Consider the following 16,637-nt stretch of genomic DNA (forward strand, 5'->3'; position numbering starts at 1 on the left):
AATTTGGAGATCGTCCATCTGTCTCTCTATATGTCTTTAATTAGAACTGTTGAGCTGGTGATGAATCTGATTTGGGCAGAGATGACAACCATACCAAGCTGGACCAGGTCTGTTCCAGTCTCAGTCAGCTGGTGCTGACAGTCAGAAGATAAAAATAGTGTATGATATGTGTATGATACCAACTGTGCAAGCTGGTGAAAACAGTCTCTATATGTGATTTGTTTGTGCACTCAGCTTCAGTTTTGTTTACGTATGGAGGAAATGATCATTAGAACCGGTTGATTAACACATTTTTGCTGCAACAGAAGTTCCCAAAGTCCATAACCTTTACTTTTAAAGAAATATGAGGGCTTATTAAAGGTAGTTACAGCTTTTAGACAATTGTACTGCAGTCGGGTTTCTGTTAAACCAAACTCTGACGTGTAAATGTGAATCCAGTTTTGTATCAAAGAGGACTATTTTTGAATGTTTTCATCCACAAAATAAGATAAAGACAGGGTTTCCAAACATTAAACCAGCCTTAACATCAGCCTCATGTACAGGGAGATGGTCTAAGCTTATGTCAGCCATTTGGCTGCAGACTTTACCCTGAATGCCTCACAGCACCAGGAGTATCAACATGTTGACTGTCAGGAACTGAGCTCCCCTCTAAGGCGGTGCTGGTGCCGTGAATCTGTGAATGATGTTCTATTCTCGTCTGGCACTGCTGTGTATCATCAGCTTGTGACGAGCCTCTCTCAAACTGCCTGCCTACCATGTCTGCTTCTCAGGCTTCTGCTTAGGTCAGTAATCATATTTGTTTCCCACAATGCCTCAAGACAAAATTTGGAAACTTCTTCCATTCAGTCAGTCGACATGAGCTCAATATTAGCACTGGTAAGTGCCTCCTTCTCTGAGAGCAAGTGTTTCTATCAATATGGTTTTACTTCTGAAGTTACTGAAGGAGGGGGGGGTACGATATCCACTGAAACAGCCCCAACACCATCACCACCAGCGTTGACCCTTCCAGACCATGTCAACACCCTCCCCATGCTGAGGACATCTGGCTAAAATCCTCAGTGAAATGGCAGATGAAACACCAAGAGCAGACGTGTTTCCCTTCATGAGACTCATCTCAGGGCTGCAGAGTCTTTGAGAGGCTGAGCTGCAGACAGGTTTTAGACATTACTCCAGTCATTCTGGTCAAAAGTCCACTCCCACACTGAGCGAGAACAGCTCTATCTAATGCTAAGTATTAACAGTTGTCAAGTAGAAATGGCACTCTGTAACCATGGAGATATACAGTATAACCTTGTTAGTTCAGGTAAACAAAAAACACCATCAACCACAACATCAACGGTTCAGTATCACCCTTTTTTTCGAGGAGGTCCTTCAGCCTCAATCTCTTTAGCCTCAGTCCACAGGCACACATTGGACCTGGATTTGACCTCAGACTGAGACAAAGCAAAGGTGCCATCAGAGAGTCTGTCTGTGTCCACATCTGCTCAAACAGGATTCCCATATCTGTGAATTTAGCCACAAAGCTTTTAAAAACAAACAATGGGATCAGTTTTATCCATCCATGTAAGAATCCAATCTTGAGTGCGCTGGTTTCCAAAGTGACTGCTGAGACTTAAAGCAGTCCAGAAAACATCCAGCTGCCAATCAGATTTGGATGTAGAAACTGTCCTCTGCTGCTGCCGCTGTAGTCAGGTGGTCCTTCCTGTCCTTCCTGTGGCTGGACATTGATTTTGTCATAATGAGGTCCACCACTGTCCATCACGGGCATCCATGTGGGTACCTCAGGTTAAGTTATACCCATCATCCTTTGCACCAAATCAGTAGTGGAGCACACGAAGTCCACATTTTGATGCAGCATGGACACAGGGTTTAAGAATCAGTGAACCAGACTGAAGGCCTTTACACTGAAAGGTGGAGTTACTGAGATCAATGACCGGGCTGACCAGTTCGCTGCACCACTGCAGTTGCCTTAATTACACAGGAACCTGAAAGCACGACTCAATCACCTCAAGCTGCCGTGTCTCTACTTTCACCAACCACACCTGGACTCTGACACCTTCTGGTTAAAATCTGACGTCACTGTACTCTCTCTCTCTCTTTGGCTGAAGGCCGGACTTTACCCTCTGGTGTCCTTTCCAACACACTCTGGTCTGGAGCAACACACATTTGTGAAGCTGATATTAACAAGAACAACAAAAGAAAAAGTGCACTTTGTGGGAGCAGATGTGAGAAACTGTGAAAGGAAAAGCTAAGCATCTCATTTTTACACCAACTGACTTAACAAATGTGTGACGGCATACCTCCATGAAGTGTGTTGAAAACGACTGGTCTGTTAACCGAGCTGGGATTTTACACACAGACTTTTGCTGATGAAAAATATTGCTCTTCACTAATTTCAGATTCTAAGGTGATTTGAAATACACCAGCATGGACTACACAAATGTTATTAACTTTCTGCCATTGACAAAATATACTCTACCTTCACAAAATATCAATATTGACACATCTATCGATCTGACAGCGTACGAAACATCAATATGTTACAAGAACGGCCTACAAATAAATCCTCAATGATTTGATCTCCAGTTTTTTAACAGAATTGTGGTTGTTGTCATTTTAAGACCCTGAAATAGCAGGACTTGTTTGGTGAATTTCTGGATGTAAATTGGGTCCATCAGTTTATTAATCAGTAGAATCGAGGGTCCTGAAGACTAAATCAGATGAGGCGTCTACGAAGGGTGAGATGCAGTGTGTGAGCGGGAGTTCAGACTGCGACAGACTGATGGTGTGGTGTCTACGACGTGCTGTTGCATCTGACTCTGAATTCAGAGAAAGAGACAAAGACCGGGAACGATGACGTGTTCTCGTCTCTGTTCTGTTTGGTGCTTTGTTTCTGACTAAAAGTGCCCATTGTTGACTCTGCAGAGGCTTTTCTTTACCGAGCGCCTGACGCACAGAAAACCAACTGAAACCTTCCATATAGGATCGAGTTGCCCTAAACACATCAAATCCAAAAATCTGCTTCAAAAGCTACCCACTTGATCCCCCCCCCCGACAGACTCGTTCATCAAAACGTCCCCACTAATGAATGAATCAGGCTTCTCTCTGTCAGTCAGAGTGAATCACCCTCCCACGTTCCTCTCTAAAACAGCCAATTTGTCCCCGGCACGTTTCCAAACCTCCGTCATCACGCCGGACCGGCGAGGTGTCTTCTGCTAAACGTTCGACTATTTACAGTCGGTCTTTTCTTGTCGGTGACAGACAGGCGCACGAAAGAAGCTGTCATCGCTGTCAGCAGCATAATTCTCCCTCTGGCGACCGTGTTTTATGTGGGATGGAAGGTAGCAAAAGGACAGTTTCCCTTGTTCACGACTTAAGGGTGTTCACGTCATTGCACCACTCAGAGCGGCTGTACGATGGCAGAACTGGCTGCGTGCGGACTGTGATGGACATACATATCCATAAATCTGTGTTTAAGTCGAACAACTTGATTTGGGGCATCCATAGTTTCGAGCTTTTTCTGCCACTTCTGCATTTTTGTGTGCAAGGTTGAATATATCAGAGATTTTAGAAAAATCTGCATCTGGCAGTTTTAATTTGGACTTGGATGTCGATGTATTTTCGAGCCGAAAAACACCACCATAACTCCCGTAATAACTGCATTCGTATTGGTCAGAACTGAACAGGAAGTAACTTGGGAAGTAATCGCGTCTTCACTGATGCTGTGTTCAAAAAATGCAGGTTGTTAGCTAGCTAGCCATGGCATTTTTTCAGCAACATCTTTTCAGATGCTGAACACATTCAGAAATGTCATGGAACTCATCCACGGTCACAACCATCTGTGTTCAAAACCTCCTCGTTCACAGAACAATCTGAAAAAACTGTTGTAAGGGTGGATGCCTGAACCTCCCGTTCATGCCTTGTCCGGGTGACGAACAGTTTGATCTGCCCACTCCTGTCAATCACACCGTCTCCACGGCGATGACGACTTTGCCGCTGTCCTCAGGTGCTGGCGTGGTGGTGGAGGTCGGGTTACACAGTGCGAGTCCTTCCCCTGTGGTGATCTGACTTCTGGCAGGGCAGTCCACACTGTCATGAAGATCAGTGTTTCCACCTCCTTTTTTATCCCTTTCTCCTCCTCCTGCTCCTCCTCTCCTGCCATCCTCATTTCTTTCCCTCTCCTCCTCTTCCTCCTCCTCCTCCTCCTCCTCCTCCTCCACCCTACACCTGCACACCTCAATCCCAGAGTCACCGGTAAGTCGCCGATGTCTATACTGGCTCTCATCGGCTCCCATGTCCTCATCTTCATCATCATCATTATCCTCCTCTTGCTCCTCCTCCTCTCCATCCTCCCAGCTGGGAGGTCCTGGTTCAAAAACATCCACGCAAGGGGAGAAGAGAGTCTGTTTGGGGGGGGACTGAGTAGCACGAGGTGAGGGGGAGAGGGAGGAAGTGTTGCCAGAGGAAGCTCCACCTTTGTTAGACTGGTGCAGAGCAGTGATGGGGTCCAGGAGTAAAGCTGGGGCTGGGAGGGAGATGGATGACAGGGCTGGAGGGGAGGGGAGGGTTGGGGGTGAGGTCAGGGAAAAGGCTGCAGGGGGAGACTGAGAGAGAGCGATAGAAGATTCAGACTCTATAGTTATGGATGGGCAGAAGGAAGTGGCAGGAGGTGTTGGAAAGCTGGGCACTGGGGCAGGAGTGGACAGAGCACCTGATCCACAATCAGAACTAAAACCAGCCTGGACATCTGAAGGTAAGGGACTCACGAGGTCTGACTCTGACACCTGACACGGGACCAGAGAAGGACCTGAACTGGCTGGCACTGGAACTGCATCTAGACAAGATACAAGAACAGCAATATCTCCTGGGTGCTGAGGCAAACCTGACCTCAGGCTGGTAGGATCCAGGACAAGACCTGCTCCAGGTGACAGTTCTGGAACCTGGCAATGGGTTGATGTAGGTGAAATGCATGCTGCATCTGTGGCTAGAGTAAGGTTTGAGTGTGTAGGTTTTGGAGATAGAATGGGGTTAGGGGCACAGTCTGAGACTATGGTAGATTTGGGCTGTGGATCTGGAATTTGGGTCAGGTTTTCAAGTACTGGATCTGAAGCTTGGGTAAGGTTTGTAGGTACTGGGATTGGCAGAAGGCTATGATTTGGATCTGGGCTTGGGCTTGGAGTTATTAGGGCCAAAGTCCTTCCAACATCTGAGGATGGTACTGAGGCTGGGCTACTAGGAACACCGGCTGTACCAAAAGTTCTTGTTAGATCGAGGGTTTGGATGGCTGTAGGGCTGCTAGAATTGCTGGCTGCTGGAGTAGAAGGGACTGACACTGAGGCGATTTTTGCGGCAGGGGTAGTTTCAGGTCCGTCCGCTGGGTCATCAAAGCTTATGATATGGATGGAGGGGAGGGTTGCATCAACAACACTTGGACTCGGGAGTGTACTTGGGCTACAGGTGCTGACTATTGGGGTACAGGCCACGGGGTCAAGCTGCTTTATGGGACATGGAACTCCAACAGGAAGACCCACCTCAGACCCAGGAGAGGCAGGGGCTTGAGGAGAGACCGTCCTGGTAACAACCGCCACAGAGACAATCTGGTTGGGAAGCGGTGAGTCCGTGGCAATGGGTTCCTGCAGGTCAGCAACATCTTCATCACCAATGTCAATGGCCGCTGTGGAAACCATCTTCTCAGGAACAAACTGTGTCTCATTTACCTCCAAACAGGTTACCGCAGCAGCGATGTTCTCCATGGTGACATCAAGAGTGAGGGGTGCGGCCTCGCTGGGCGTGGTGGCGTGGCTCGTGTCGGTCTCATACGTGACAGGTGCAGACAGGGAGGAGCTACACGGAGAGGAGGGGCAGCAGGAGTCACAGGAACAGCTGGAGCTACAGGGAGGACACATTCAGTCATTCATTTGAAAACAAGAGCAAACTATTTTGTTTGTGGTGTTGCCGTGGAGATTCAGCACCAGCAGCATTGGCTGGACGGTCACCTGTTGTCAGAGCTGAGCGAGGACGGACCATCACTGAGCACCTGGTGCAGCAGTGGGCCGTGCTGCGTGAGCAGGTGTGGGTCGGAGGTGCGAGGGGGCTGCGGGTAGCGTGGGGTGGTGAACACTGAGCTGTAGGGCGGAGGAGGCGTGGAGGGCTGAGCAGCCACCTCCTCATAGGATGGCAGCTTCAGAGACGCCAGGAAACCTGAAGACAGAAGAGCGAGACCGGTGAGGCCACATGTGAGGTTTTTTAAATCAGTAAGTAGCAAGCTGAAAGAAAAAATCGTCATTTAAACAGCTTCAGATAAAGTGAGTATTGAGAACAGATGCAGGACACGACGGGAATAAACAAGTTCTTCCTCCAAAAACCAACAGAATTCCCCTTTAGGGAAAACTCCACTGGCTCCACTCTGAGCTGTAAACTTCCACTCGAATGTCACTTGACAGCCGAGCGTCAATCACACACAAATGACACAACAAGAAGCGTCTTTGTGCTGAGAGGTGAATTTAAAAGCAGCTGTCAGGCAGGCAGACAGGAAGGCAGACAGACAGGCAGGCAGACAGACAGGCAGGTAGGCGGACAGGCAGGAAAACAGACAGACAGACAGGCAGGCAGACAGGCAGGCAAACAGGCAGACGGACAGGAAGGCAGACAGTTGGACAGGCAGGCAGGCAGACAGGCAGGCAGGCAGGCAGACAGCCAGACAGGGAGACAGGCAGACAGACAGGCAGGCAGGCGGACAGGCAGGAAAACAGACAGACAGGCAGGCAGGCAGGCAGGCAGCCAGACAGGGAGACAGGCAGACAGACAGGCAGGCAGGTGGACAAACAGACAGGGAGACAGACAGGTAGGCAGACAGTCGGACAGGCAGGCAGGCAGGCAGGCAGCCAGACAGACAGGCAGGCAGCCAGACAGACAGGCAGGCAGACAGACGGACAGGCAGGTGTCTTACTGAGGTCCAGCATGGAGGAGGGGTAGGAGCTGGCTCCATGGTAGGCCAGCAGGCTGATCTCTCTCTGTCTCTGCTGCTGCTGAACTCTCAGTTTGGCTCGACGGTGTCGGTAGGCACAGCAGCAGCTGAACAGGATGAGGACAGTCCACAGCAACCAGAACCCTGAACACAATATCCCAGCATTTAGACAAAACCACTGCTGCGACTGCACCTTCTGCAGCTCCAAACCTGCAGGTCCAGGACATGTTGGTCTTTAATGCAACTTAAACAGCATCGTTCTGGAGCAGGAGGGTCCTGAGCTGCTTTATCCTGCCTGGTTAGACTCTTCCTTACTTCCTCACTGTCTTAGCCAGTAAATAGTTCAGTAATGGGCGAAGTGGTTGCTAGGAAACATCGGCAGCACCATCCTATCAAGAACAAGCAGCTACTTAAACAGGAAGTCACTCAGGCATATAGAGAATATATGAATATATAAATGGAGAACATGTATGTGTTTTACAGTCTGAGCATGTGATATCAGATCAACTAAGCAACACCGTTTAGTCCACCGTCATGATCATAATTTGGATTAATTTGAGATTTGTTGCACTGTTCTTGTGAAATTACATTTTGTGTCATCAGATGAACGAACAACATTCCCGCTGACGCTCCAGTCCAAACGGGTCAAAGGTAAGGTTAACTTCACGAGTTCGTTTGGACAGCCAAGCAGCAGTTTACCTTGTGGAAATGTGCAGTTAGTGGCAACTGATCTGGACTAGTTTGTGTGGTGGAGCCTGTTTGGCTTTAGTGATGTGCAGGGTTTACATAGCTAAACTGTGTTTGAACTCACAAGCCTCTACAACCAGCTCCAGGGAACAATTTTGGTAGTTTTGGTTAAAAAGTGTTTTAAATAAGCCTGTTAGTGCGACTTCTACTGTTACAGCTGCTACACAACCTCACACTGATGCTACAACAACTGCTGCTACTTCTGCTGGCTTCAGTAACTGCTGAACGGCCTAATAATGAAGAAAGTGAAGTGATGAAGCACCAAATGTGCTGCAAAATGTCACTTTAAATCATATGAAATGTACCACACAAGAGTCCCAGACGACAGTCAGTACTGCATGCTAAGCTAACAGACTGCAGTACCATTAGCCCACAGGTGAGTCCAACCAACTTACACCAGAGTTCATAGTAGTAGGTGCAGCAGCCGGTCTCTCCGCAGCAGTGTCCCGTCTCACACAGGTATCCTCCGTTAGCGTTGGCCCCGGGGCAGTATCGCGGTCTCCCCAGCAGGGGCAGGCTGCCACCGGAGTGGTACTCCATCACACCCCTGCTCTGCCTGGACCTAGGCCCGCGCCACCGCTACCTGCTCGCCTCCAGCCGCGAGCAGCTAACGAGCTGTTAGCTGCCAAACACGTAAACCTCGTCGGGGCTCAGCTACATTTTCAGTCGGTTTGTCCTCAAACTGAATTTTACCTCTGAAGCAGGCGGCCGTTTGTTCAGGATCGCAAGGCTGCGTTAGCTCTTAGCTGACGACTGCAAACAGCTTCAGGCTGATCTACATTTTCACACCAGGTGACACGGTAGCTTTGTTTGTGCTGCAGCTGAGAGGATTTCGCAGAGAAGCAGCGGCTAGCCAGGCGGTTTCTGAATTACTGAGCTCACCACCTGGCATGGAAGGATGTCCCAGTCGGGGCCCCCAAACCTGAAGCCTTACGCCCCTGCAACACTCAAGCTAGTGAGTTAAGGTGAGGTCACCTGTAGCACTGATTCACGGAGCTGTGATCCACCTGCTTCAGTGGTCGCCTGACATTTCAATGCACCTCTGCTGGCAAACACTCACTACTGCAAATGAATGCTGCGAGTACTGCAGCTGTAGCGGCGTAGCGGCTGGTGGAGCGAGACAGGATGACGGCCAATGGGAGGTCCTGAACCGGAGAGAGAGAGAAACACAATAGTTTATTGACAGACAGCACAGCCACTACGAGAGGCCTGTTTGATATTCACCACCGCACCGACTCAAACCACAAGCCGACACAATGCGTCCTCTCTGTCCACACACACACGCACACACACACACACACACACACACACGCGCACACACACGCGCGCGCACACACACACACACACACACTGTTTCCATTTTCTGCAGGAGTTTCGACTGTACCACAGTGGAACCAACGATCGCTGATCAAAACATACACATGGACTCAAATCTGCATCAGATCTGGTCAGATTCACAGCTTTGCGTGAGGCGCAGACACCTCGGACGTGCTGGACGTGGTCCAAAGCTCCTCTTTAACGTGCGAAAACAGGAGGAGTTTTTAGTTTGTCCGAATATAAAACCAATATTAAATAACAACACAGTGGGTAAGGTTGGCGTTTCGTCTTCTTCTCTTGTGGATAAGGCAGAGTAGACGCTGCACTGCCGTGTTGCTGCCCTCTAGTGTTCCTGATGATCCCTTTGAGAGTCAGCTACGTTTTGTTCAGTCCAACACCGTGCTGATACTCCATCAGTGTCTTCATCTGGGTTTCTCCAACTGCTCAGAGACCTGTGAACATCTTCGGACCAACACCCGCGTTACCACACATTTGGTGTTTTAACTTTATTCTCTCTGCACAAAGACACCCAAGCACCAGGGAAAGGTTCCACCTGAGGCCAGGTACTGGTGCAGCTGCTGGTAAGGGTACTGGATCTGAACTGAACTGTACCAAACAGTTTCAAATAATTCATAATAGTAACACACGTTAAGAATTAGGTGAAATTAGATTTATGGTTAAAACAAATAAATCCTAAAGAGAAAGAGAAATAAAGTAGGGTGTGACTTTATGGGCCCCTGAGTGAGTCTGGGAGACCTCAGTGAGTCCCCCTCCCGACAAAACCCGTTCCTGGTAACAATAACTGGAGGCCATGGGTGCACGCAGGCCGGCTGTTTGGACAGTGAAACATCCGCTTAAACGCACACACTCGCACTAAGGCGTGAGTTTGGACTGCAGCAGTTCGTGTACACGGACTGAACGCAGTACTCTGTGTACATGTATATTTCAGCGCATACGTTCAGAGGCAACCAGCCTGCAGACAGACCCTCCAGCTGCCGTTAACAAGCCCCCCCGCCCCCCTCCGGTAGCCGATAAACAAAAGCAGCCCTACCGCTCCATCCGTCCGTCCGTCGGCTCGGTGTCAGTCTGCGGGGCTCGCTGCTGCTGTCGTCGGTGTGATTACTGTCCGTCTGTCGGTGCTCGGTACCGCCGGGGCCTCCTCTCTCTGTTCGTCCGCTTCCCCGCCTCCTCGCGCTCCCTCCTCGGTGCGACCCTCCGCCAGCACCGCCGCCATCAGCGCCAGCGGCACGTCAAGCCCGCGTGGCTCGGGACGACACACTTCCGCCTGGTCGCTTCTGCTTATTTCAAAATTAAAGCATTTTCCACTAAAAAGGCTCACAGAAGAAAAGCTTACACGTAACCTCGTATAAGGACGATGTGTGATCCAATAACCAATATTCATAAAATTGTGCGCAAATAGTCGTAATGAAAGCATACATTGAGTTCTATTCGCTTCATGTCTATACACATGTATAAAAATAAAACAATAACATGTTTATCTCTTCCATATGGATTTTATTTAATACACTTTCGTTAAATGTTTTACCACAAGGTTTGATTTATGCAAGCGCATAAAGAAAAATGATTGGAAAACGTAAACGAAACACTCAAGTAACTGTTGTTGGTTAAATTCTGCAGCTGACGTTATCTCAAGGAAATTCAATCGAATGCAACTGGACTTAGTTATTTGTCTTCGAAGACGTTTCACCTCTGAACTGATTCGATTGAATTTCCTTGAGATAACCATGACCTGGATGAATGAGAATATCCACAGGCTCTACAGCTGACGAGATGCAAGGGAGTAAACCTTTATTTTGTAGAGAAGAAAAATGAGCTTACGGAAACCGGAAATGTCGCGTGTGTCTAGTTTTGTCACACTCGACAGCACCGAGGGCCCCGCAGTGAGGCGTCAGTGAAGAAAACCACTGGAGATGAAAGTCCACATCAACATGTTTCATCTCCTCGTTCTCTTTGTTCACACTGATGACATGTGCACGTTCACGTCGACACGTGTCCAAAAGTGTTTTCCACGCAGGTGCATGAATGTGTGTGAATGTGTGCGCGCGCTGCACACACGTCCATTTAGTAGTGTTGACAATATTTAGGAAAAAAATGAAGGATTATGGATTCTCATGGCGGACGCACTGGCATCTGATTGGCCCGAGGAGAAGTGCTGCGGGCCAATCAGGGTGCACGATCCGGGAGCCTGCTGCTCCTAGCAACAAGAGAGGACGTTGTGTACATATACTGTATATATATATTTATATATATTTATATATATGTGCCTCCCCGTGTTTGCAACATCCAGAACATCCAGATTTTGTGACCTTTACTGGTTCTCTGCAGTTTTCAGACTGAGATTTGAGATGAAGATTTGAAGACTTTTCAGGACTTTCACGACCAGAGAAGACGTGAAATGGAAACTGGTCCGGTAAACCTGTGTGACCTGCTGCCAGGTTCATTGATTTTAAATACTATGTCGCCCTCTGGCGGTTGGAGTGTTGAAAAGGCCATCAGACAGGAATCCAGTATCAGACATGTTACAAGTAAATGTAAGAAAACTGAACATTTTACACTTCAACACAAAGTTCTTAATGTTTTCACATGTTGGTCAGAATTTCTGTCAGACTTTGAAGAATATTTTCCTCAGTGGCTGACCAAAAATAACAGAATAATCAATATGAAATCATTTTGTTTCCCTTTGTTGTCCACTGCTCAGTAAACAGCTCCAAAATACTCATCATATTCCTCTCACTGACTCTAATATGAATATTATATATATATATTGAGATTGATAATACGTGATAATCATTCTTCGTGTGGATGGAAATTCACGGTTATAAAACCAAACTTCCCCTCACACAATTCCCTTCACCTGATAGCTTTTAGCGATTTAGCACAGCAATAACCTCAGAGTCCCTCAGATGAGGAGGCAAAGATGCTAAGCTAAGCTAAGCTAGCAACGCCCTGACATGCCAACACGTGACTGATGTTACCTCGTAATCACAAAGGAAGCAAATTACTCGACAGCAACAAATCTGCCCAGAAACAGTCTGTGACGCTCTCTGACCTTTGACCTCTCTCAGTCTTCCTCTGGCTCTTCCTCCCTCAGGTTTCATGTGTCAGGGGTGAGTTTCCCCACAGATGTGCTAGCACAGCTGTCAGGAGACGTTTGAATCACAGCGAATGGAAACGAGCAGGGGAAACATTAAGCTGTGACGCAGTCAGAGACCAGCTAGTGACATTCACATTATCGCATCAGGAGGAGGTGGAGCCCAAAACCAGAGCAAAAACAGAGCAGATGTCATCACTGAGGCAGACACAAACACAACTTCAAAGATCTGACTGTTTGTTAATGACTTCACCACTCTACTCCAGTACTACTCTGAAGTCGATGATGCTGTATGTCAGTAAAGGGTTTACAGTTTTTTTCTGTTGCCCCAGAGTTGCTCAAAATGAATGAAAAGAAATGAAATTGAATGCAGCTTTAAGTTTATTTAATTTCATGCACAGTCACTGAAGGAGGACAAAGTCTATGTCATCCATGTGGAGCAGAGTCGACTCATCTGCTGTATATTCAGTGAAAACTGACTGCGAGTTCTTGTACTTTACTTTGAAAATTTCCATTTTGTGGTACAATGTACTTCCCCACATCACAGGAAAATAAAATGTAGTTTTTAACGCCACTAAATTTACCTGACAGCTTCAGTGATGAGTTACTTTCAGATGAAGATTTTACATAAAATCACGAGATAATTTTGTAAAACACAATACTTCTGCACTGACACTGTAACAAGAAGCGCATTATACTTCTGTACTTTTACTTCATCGAGATCTTTCAGTAATTTCGCATCTGAGTATTTTTGGACTGTTAAGTGGTACATCTACTCAAGCAAAGGATCTGAGTGCTACAGCCCTGCGTGCGATGTGTTCACTGTCCGTTCAGCTGAACTTAACTCATTATATGTTGATGTACATGATAAACAGACAACTGAGTGAATAACAGAGAACACGAGCAAAGTCAGTGGAGGAACCCAAGGCAAAAACAACACTGAGTGTGTGTGTGTGTGTGTGTGTGTGTGTGTGTGTGTGTGTGTGTTGGGGCTTATTGTGGGGGTGTTGACTTAATCCCACCAGTCTACAGAGTCTGACGTGACAGTCAGCTCCGTCTTCACTCCTTATTCTTTGTTATTCTCAGCAGTAAATCCAGTTTTTAGTGGCCCCACGGAGCCGATGGAGCAGCCGCTGAGCAGCAGGGTAAGTCTGTTACTGTTATTTTGTTAAGGCTAAACAATTATTAATTGTTCATGCACAACTTTGAATTTATGTACATTTTACACAATATTCTTCAGCAAATGCATGTATTTAATATTGATGATTATATTTTCATCTTTATCTTTATTTGTTTTGATTTTTTTTTTGCTTCCCTTCTCTTTAAATTTACTTTACTTCGCATTTTTTGAAATTTTTTGTTTAAATTGTCTGCTCTTTATTTATTTTGTGAAGCACTGCGAGCTTCATTTTGTGTAAGAAACAAATGGCTTCTTTCGGGTTAGGGTTAGAGGTCTGTTTGTTTATTCATGCCGTCACAGACTGAATATCCCATCAGGGAAGAAGGACTTCAGTGAGTGTAATTGAACTGAATTGTCGGTCTGGTTTCAGGAGGTCGGACTGCCGAGCGGACGAACTCAGACCCCTGCAGGTCGGACATGTGGTGGGTAACAGGACGAAGAACAAAAGTCTTCCTCAGCTTCACATGATGGACATGTCATCTTTTTTTGTCCTGTTTCAGGTGAGCCTCAGGAGTCTGACTGGAGTCCTCCTCATCAGCAGTACCTGAATCTGACCAGCAGAGGGCGAAACAACAATGCACACACTCAGACTGCTGCTGCTGCTGCTGTGAGTGCGTGTGTGTGTGTGTGTGTGTGTGTGTGTGTGTGTGTGTGTGGTCAAACTATCCCTTCAAGCCAATACGTTCCCCTTCTAACACAATCAGCGTTAAATGTAACCCAGCGAGTCAGAGTTACAGCCCCCCCTGACCCCCCCAAGCTGTGTGTGTGTGTGTGCGTGTGTGTGTGTGTGTGCGTGTGTGTGTGTGTGTGTGTGTGTGTGTGTGATGGCCATACTGTCACATAATTTTAGCCCTCTTGTTAGCCATCCAACACTGTTAGGAAAACACAGCAGAGAGGAAAAACAGATGAAAACTACAAGCTGCTGTCTCTCTCTGTTACAATCAAGTACTTTGAACTGATACTACTGTTACTACTACTTACATGGCTACTACATCAGCTGCTACAACATGACTGAAGGTGTCCAGTGGAGTTTCATCCCTTGGGACTGAAATGTTCAAACCGGTTTGATATTCACTCTGTAGGCAGATTGTTATATCAGACTTTGCCACTGGGTGTCGCCCTCGACGCAGCAGTCACTCTCTGCAGACCTCAGCTCAAACTCAACACGGTCAGGTTTTAACTTTGGATCTCTTGTGCTCTCTCTGCAGTCGTCCGTCCATCCTCTCATCCCTCTCCTCCTCTACAGTGACAGACACCTCCCTCCATCCTCCCCGTACAGTCAGCCAATCAGAGCACCTGCTGCCCGACGGGCCGACGCCCACTCCGGGACACAGCCATGTTGCTCTGGCAACAGCGTCGCCAGGTGAAAAATCTGACAGAACTGTACAAGTACTACTGCACTCACTGGTGGCAGAACAACTTCTAACACTCTGAGAAAATGAGTACTGCTACTACAGATACTGCAAATACAACTATCGAACTGTTACTTCTACTACCGCAACCATCACAAGTGAAATTAACTCCGAGGATTACCACTGTTACTATTTCTACTGCAACTACTCCAAATCTGTCCTCTCTGTCTGTCCGTCTGTCCGTCCGTATGTCCTCTCTCTGTCTGTCTGTCCTCTCTGTCTGTCCGTCCGTATGTCCTCTCTCTGTCTGTCTGTCCTCTCTGTCTGTCTGTCCTCTCTCTGTCTGTCTGTCCTCTCTGTCTGTCCGTCCGTATGTCCTCTCTCTGTCTGTCTGTCCTCTCTCTGTCTGTCTGTCCTCTCTGTCTGTCCGTCTGTCCGTCCGTATGTCCTCTCTCTGTCTGTCTGTCCTCTCTGTGCCTGTCCGTCTGTTCTCTCTCTGTGTCATTCTGTCTGTCCTCTCTGTCTGTCCGTCCGTATGTCCTCTCTCTGTCTGTCTGTCCTCTCTGTCTGTCCGTCCGTATGTCCTCTCTCTGTCTGTCTGTCCTCTCTGTCTGTCCGTCCGTATGTCCTCTCTCTGTCTGTCTGTCCTCTCTGTCTGTCCGTCCGTCTGTTCTCTCTCTGTGTCATTCTGTCTGTCCTCTCTGTGTCTGTCTGTATGTCCTCTCTCTGTCTGTCTGTCCTCGGCAGCAGCAGGCAGCTGGTCAAGAAGCCTCTGAACGCCTTCATGCTCTACATGAAGGAGATGAGACACAAAGTGCTGCAGGAGGGACGAGAGAGGGAAAGCGCCGCCATCAACCGCATCCTGGGACGCAGGGTGAGACGCCTCCTCTGAGTCTCTACATCCTCCTCCCACCCGAGACACCAGAGGAGGAGGAGGAGCGTCGAGGGCTCAATAAGATCATACATCTGCTGTATTTCAGCCCATTCAGACTAATGGATGAGCTGCCGTTTGTCCGTCTGTCTGTCTGCTGTGTTTCAGTGGAACGCCCTGCCGCACTCTGAACAGTCCAAATACTACGAGCTGGCCCACAAGGAGAGACTGCTCCACATGCAGCTCTACCCGGGATGGTCCGCCAGGGACAACTACGTACGTCCTGTCCTCCACATCCACCACACACACACACACACAGTCTGTGCGTGTTCACAAAGCACTTGTGTCATCTTCTTCTTTTGTTTCCAGGGTAAAAGGAAGAGGAAGAGGAGCCAGCAGCCAACAGGAAGCTGCTCCAGGTCAGGTTAACAGAAGACAAAATTAAGGTCTTCATCTTTAATGCCTGTCATGCTATTACAACAACCACTATGGCTGCTGCAATGACGTGATGACACACTTCCTGTCGAGCATCACACACACACTTAAATGGAGCTGACCTTTCTGAGCTGCTGGGAATAAAATGTGCTGTTTTCCTGCAGCTGGACTCTGACTGCTGGATGAGACACCTGAAGAGACAACATGAGACAGACGCACACTCACACCCAGCAGCTGGACATTCAGCAGATCGGATGGACGTGATGGACATTCGCTCTCTGGCAACCTTCACTGTTGTACGTGGACAGGCCCGCGTGTACTTTGTGTATCACTCGGCACTTCATGATCCTGACTGAATAAATTCATTTCTGAATTAAACTGTTGTTGATTTTCTTCTCTTTGAGATGGTGTGTCTGAACCTGCAGACGCTGTGGAGAAAACGTTTGCTGCTCAGCAAAACCAGAGTTCGACATCGATCCCGTTCGCTGTGTTAGTTTAGCATGTTAGCGTGCTAACATTAGCAGTATAAACAATGTAGCAGTCAGCTGAGGCTGATGGGAACGTCACTGGTTTTACAGGTAGCCTCTGTGGTCACAAAACAGGGTTAGTCAGAGGATCACGGAAACATTTCTGGACGACTCCTGAGGGGAAAATAA

The 16,637-nt window shown here is 47.8% G+C and overlaps 2 protein-coding genes across 4 annotated transcripts; one reads left to right on the plus strand and one right to left on the minus strand.

Annotated features, from left to right (window-relative positions):
* Positions 1-1,370: 1,370 nt before the first annotated feature.
* LOC124054281 (mucin-5AC-like) lies at positions 1,371-10,312 on the minus strand. 2 transcript variants are annotated; one of them, XM_046380079.1, is made up of 6 exons: positions 10,083-10,312; positions 8,110-8,859; positions 6,950-7,111; positions 5,997-6,201; positions 5,718-5,889; positions 1,371-5,633 (listed from the first exon to the last, which is right to left on the minus strand). In XM_046380079.1, exons 2-6 carry the CDS (start codon positions 8,252-8,254, stop codon positions 3,963-3,965), a joined length of 2,355 nt encoding a protein of 784 aa, XP_046236035.1. In that variant the 5' UTR covers positions 8,255-8,859; positions 10,083-10,312; the 3' UTR covers positions 1,371-3,962. The 2 variants fall into 2 exon arrangements, with proteins under 2 accessions (XP_046236035.1, XP_046236034.1); XM_046380078.1 differs by having other exon boundaries at positions 1,371-5,889.
* LOC124054330 (transcription factor 7-like) lies at positions 9,395-16,353 on the plus strand. Of its 2 annotated transcripts, none has more exons than XM_046380204.1 (9): positions 9,395-9,612; positions 13,230-13,288; positions 13,694-13,745; positions 13,824-13,930; positions 14,532-14,686; positions 15,423-15,549; positions 15,715-15,822; positions 15,916-15,965; positions 16,146-16,353. In XM_046380204.1, the coding sequence occupies exons 2-9, from the start codon at positions 13,265-13,267 to the stop codon at positions 16,165-16,167; spliced, it is 645 nt and encodes a 214-aa protein (XP_046236160.1). In that variant the 5' UTR covers positions 9,395-9,612; positions 13,230-13,264; the 3' UTR covers positions 16,168-16,353. The 2 variants fall into 2 exon arrangements, with proteins under 2 accessions (XP_046236160.1, XP_046236161.1); XM_046380205.1 differs by having other exon boundaries at positions 9,396-9,612; positions 15,426-15,549.
* The last annotated feature ends 284 nt before the right edge of the window (positions 16,354-16,637 follow it).

Source organism: Scatophagus argus, chromosome 23 (genome assembly GCF_020382885.2).
Source record: "Scatophagus argus isolate fScaArg1 chromosome 23, fScaArg1.pri, whole genome shotgun sequence".
NCBI classification, from domain to species: Eukaryota; Metazoa; Chordata; class Actinopteri; family Scatophagidae; genus Scatophagus; species Scatophagus argus.

Coding starts and splice junctions, on each gene's coding strand:
- LOC124054281 (XM_046380078.1), bottom strand. CDS start 8,254: ATGGAGTACCACTCCGGTGGCAGCCTGCCCCTGCTGGGGAGACCGCGA. Junction 6,202..6,949: donor CTCCTCCATGCTGGACCTCA/GTAAGACACCTG, acceptor TTCTGTCTTCAG/GTTTCCTGGCGTCTCTGAAG. Junction 5,890..5,996: donor TCGCTCAGCTCTGACAACAG/GTGACCGTCCAG, acceptor TCCTCCCTGTAG/CTCCAGCTGTTCCTGTGACT.
- LOC124054330 (XM_046380204.1), top strand. CDS start 13,265: ATGGAGCAGCCGCTGAGCAGCAGG. Junction 13,931..14,531: donor AGACTGCTGCTGCTGCTGCT/GTGAGTGCGTGT, acceptor CTCTCTCTGCAG/TCGTCCGTCCATCCTCTCAT. Junction 15,550..15,714: donor ACCGCATCCTGGGACGCAGG/GTGAGACGCCTC, acceptor GCTGTGTTTCAG/TGGAACGCCCTGCCGCACTC.